The sequence below is a fragment of the Ananas comosus genome, unplaced genomic scaffold, assembly GCF_001540865.1.
Source record: "Ananas comosus cultivar F153 unplaced genomic scaffold, ASM154086v1, whole genome shotgun sequence".
Lineage (NCBI taxonomy): Eukaryota > Viridiplantae > Streptophyta > Magnoliopsida > Poales > Bromeliaceae > Ananas > Ananas comosus.
The window spans coordinates 33418-34577 of record NW_017893519.1 but is presented as its reverse complement, the minus strand read 5'-3'; the positions used below and the strand labels follow the sequence as shown (position 1 = coordinate 34577).

At 38.1% G+C, this 1160-nt stretch overlaps 1 protein-coding gene across 1 annotated transcript; it reads right to left on the bottom strand.

Annotated features, from left to right (window-relative positions):
* Positions 1–145: 145 nt before the first annotated feature.
* Positions 146–671, bottom strand: LOC109706235 (heat shock 70 kDa protein, mitochondrial-like). The gene is made up of 2 exons (XM_020227033.1): positions 581–671; positions 146–493 (listed from the first exon to the last, which is right to left on the bottom strand). Exons 1-2 carry the CDS (start codon positions 590–592, stop codon positions 146–148), a joined length of 360 nt encoding a protein of 119 aa, XP_020082622.1. The 5' UTR covers positions 593–671.
* Positions 672–1160: the final 489 nt, after the last annotated feature.

Below are 1160 nucleotides of genomic sequence, written 5' to 3'. Positions count from 1 at the left end.
AGTAGTATATATATATATATATATATATATATATATATATATATATATATATATATATATTATATATATTTATTATATATCCGAAATTAAATTAAACCCGGTAATAACAACCGGGTATTTTATTTGGGTTGTTCATGTTGGCACGTTAACTCGTNGATTTTCCGAGATAGGAGTCCGCAGTTTCTTTCATCTTCGTCAGAACGAATGCACCGACCTGGCTTGGGGAGAACTGCTTCCCATCCGTTGTTTCGACCCACGCATCTCCATTTGGGGCCTTCACAATTTTGTAAGGTACCATCTTCATCTCCTTTTGAACTAAGGGATCATCAAAACGGCGCCCGATTAACCTTTTGGTCCCGAAAAATGTATTTGCGGGGTTGGTGACCGCTTGGCGTTTAGCTGGAGTTCCTACTAGCAGCTCTCCCTTTGGCGTAAAGGCGACCACTGAGGGAGTAGTCCTCGACCCTTCCGAGTTCTCGATGACTTTAGGATTCTAGAAACATAATATCAGCAGCGAACAAATGAATGAGGTTTTCGACAAAAATGTCGAGAGTGATTAAAGCCACGAAGAGAGTTTAACCTTTCCCTCCATAACAGCCACACATGAGTTTGTTGTTCCCAAATCGATTCCGATTATGTCATTTGCAGCAGGTTTTGTGCTGAGTTAAAGAAAACCAAAAAAAAAAAAAAAAAAAAAAAAAAAAAAAAAAAAACGTTCAAAAATTTTTTTGTAAATTTCTTAAAATTTTATAATATATTGAAAAAACTTAAAGACCCCAAAATTCAAATTCTATACCCATTAAACGTAAATATCACAAGGTGCAGACGCTGAGGCGCGCATTTTGCAAACACTGCTCTAACCTCTCCCAAAGGTTCCCCGAGAGCTCTCTCAGATAGGGGTGGAAACGAGCCGAGCTCGAGCGAGCTTATGTCAGCTTAAATTCGGCTTGAAATTAATTTCGAGCCTAAATCTAGGCTCAAGCTCGGCTTGAAATTAATTCGAGCCGAGCTGGAGCGAGCCTAATTTCGAGTCGAGCCGAGCTCGAGCTCTAAACGAGCCGATTGAAATTCTCGACATTATATAATCACAATAGTTAATTTTTTATAGAACATTACCTACAATTTGATGCAATATGTCCAATAGTTCAAAATACAAAATA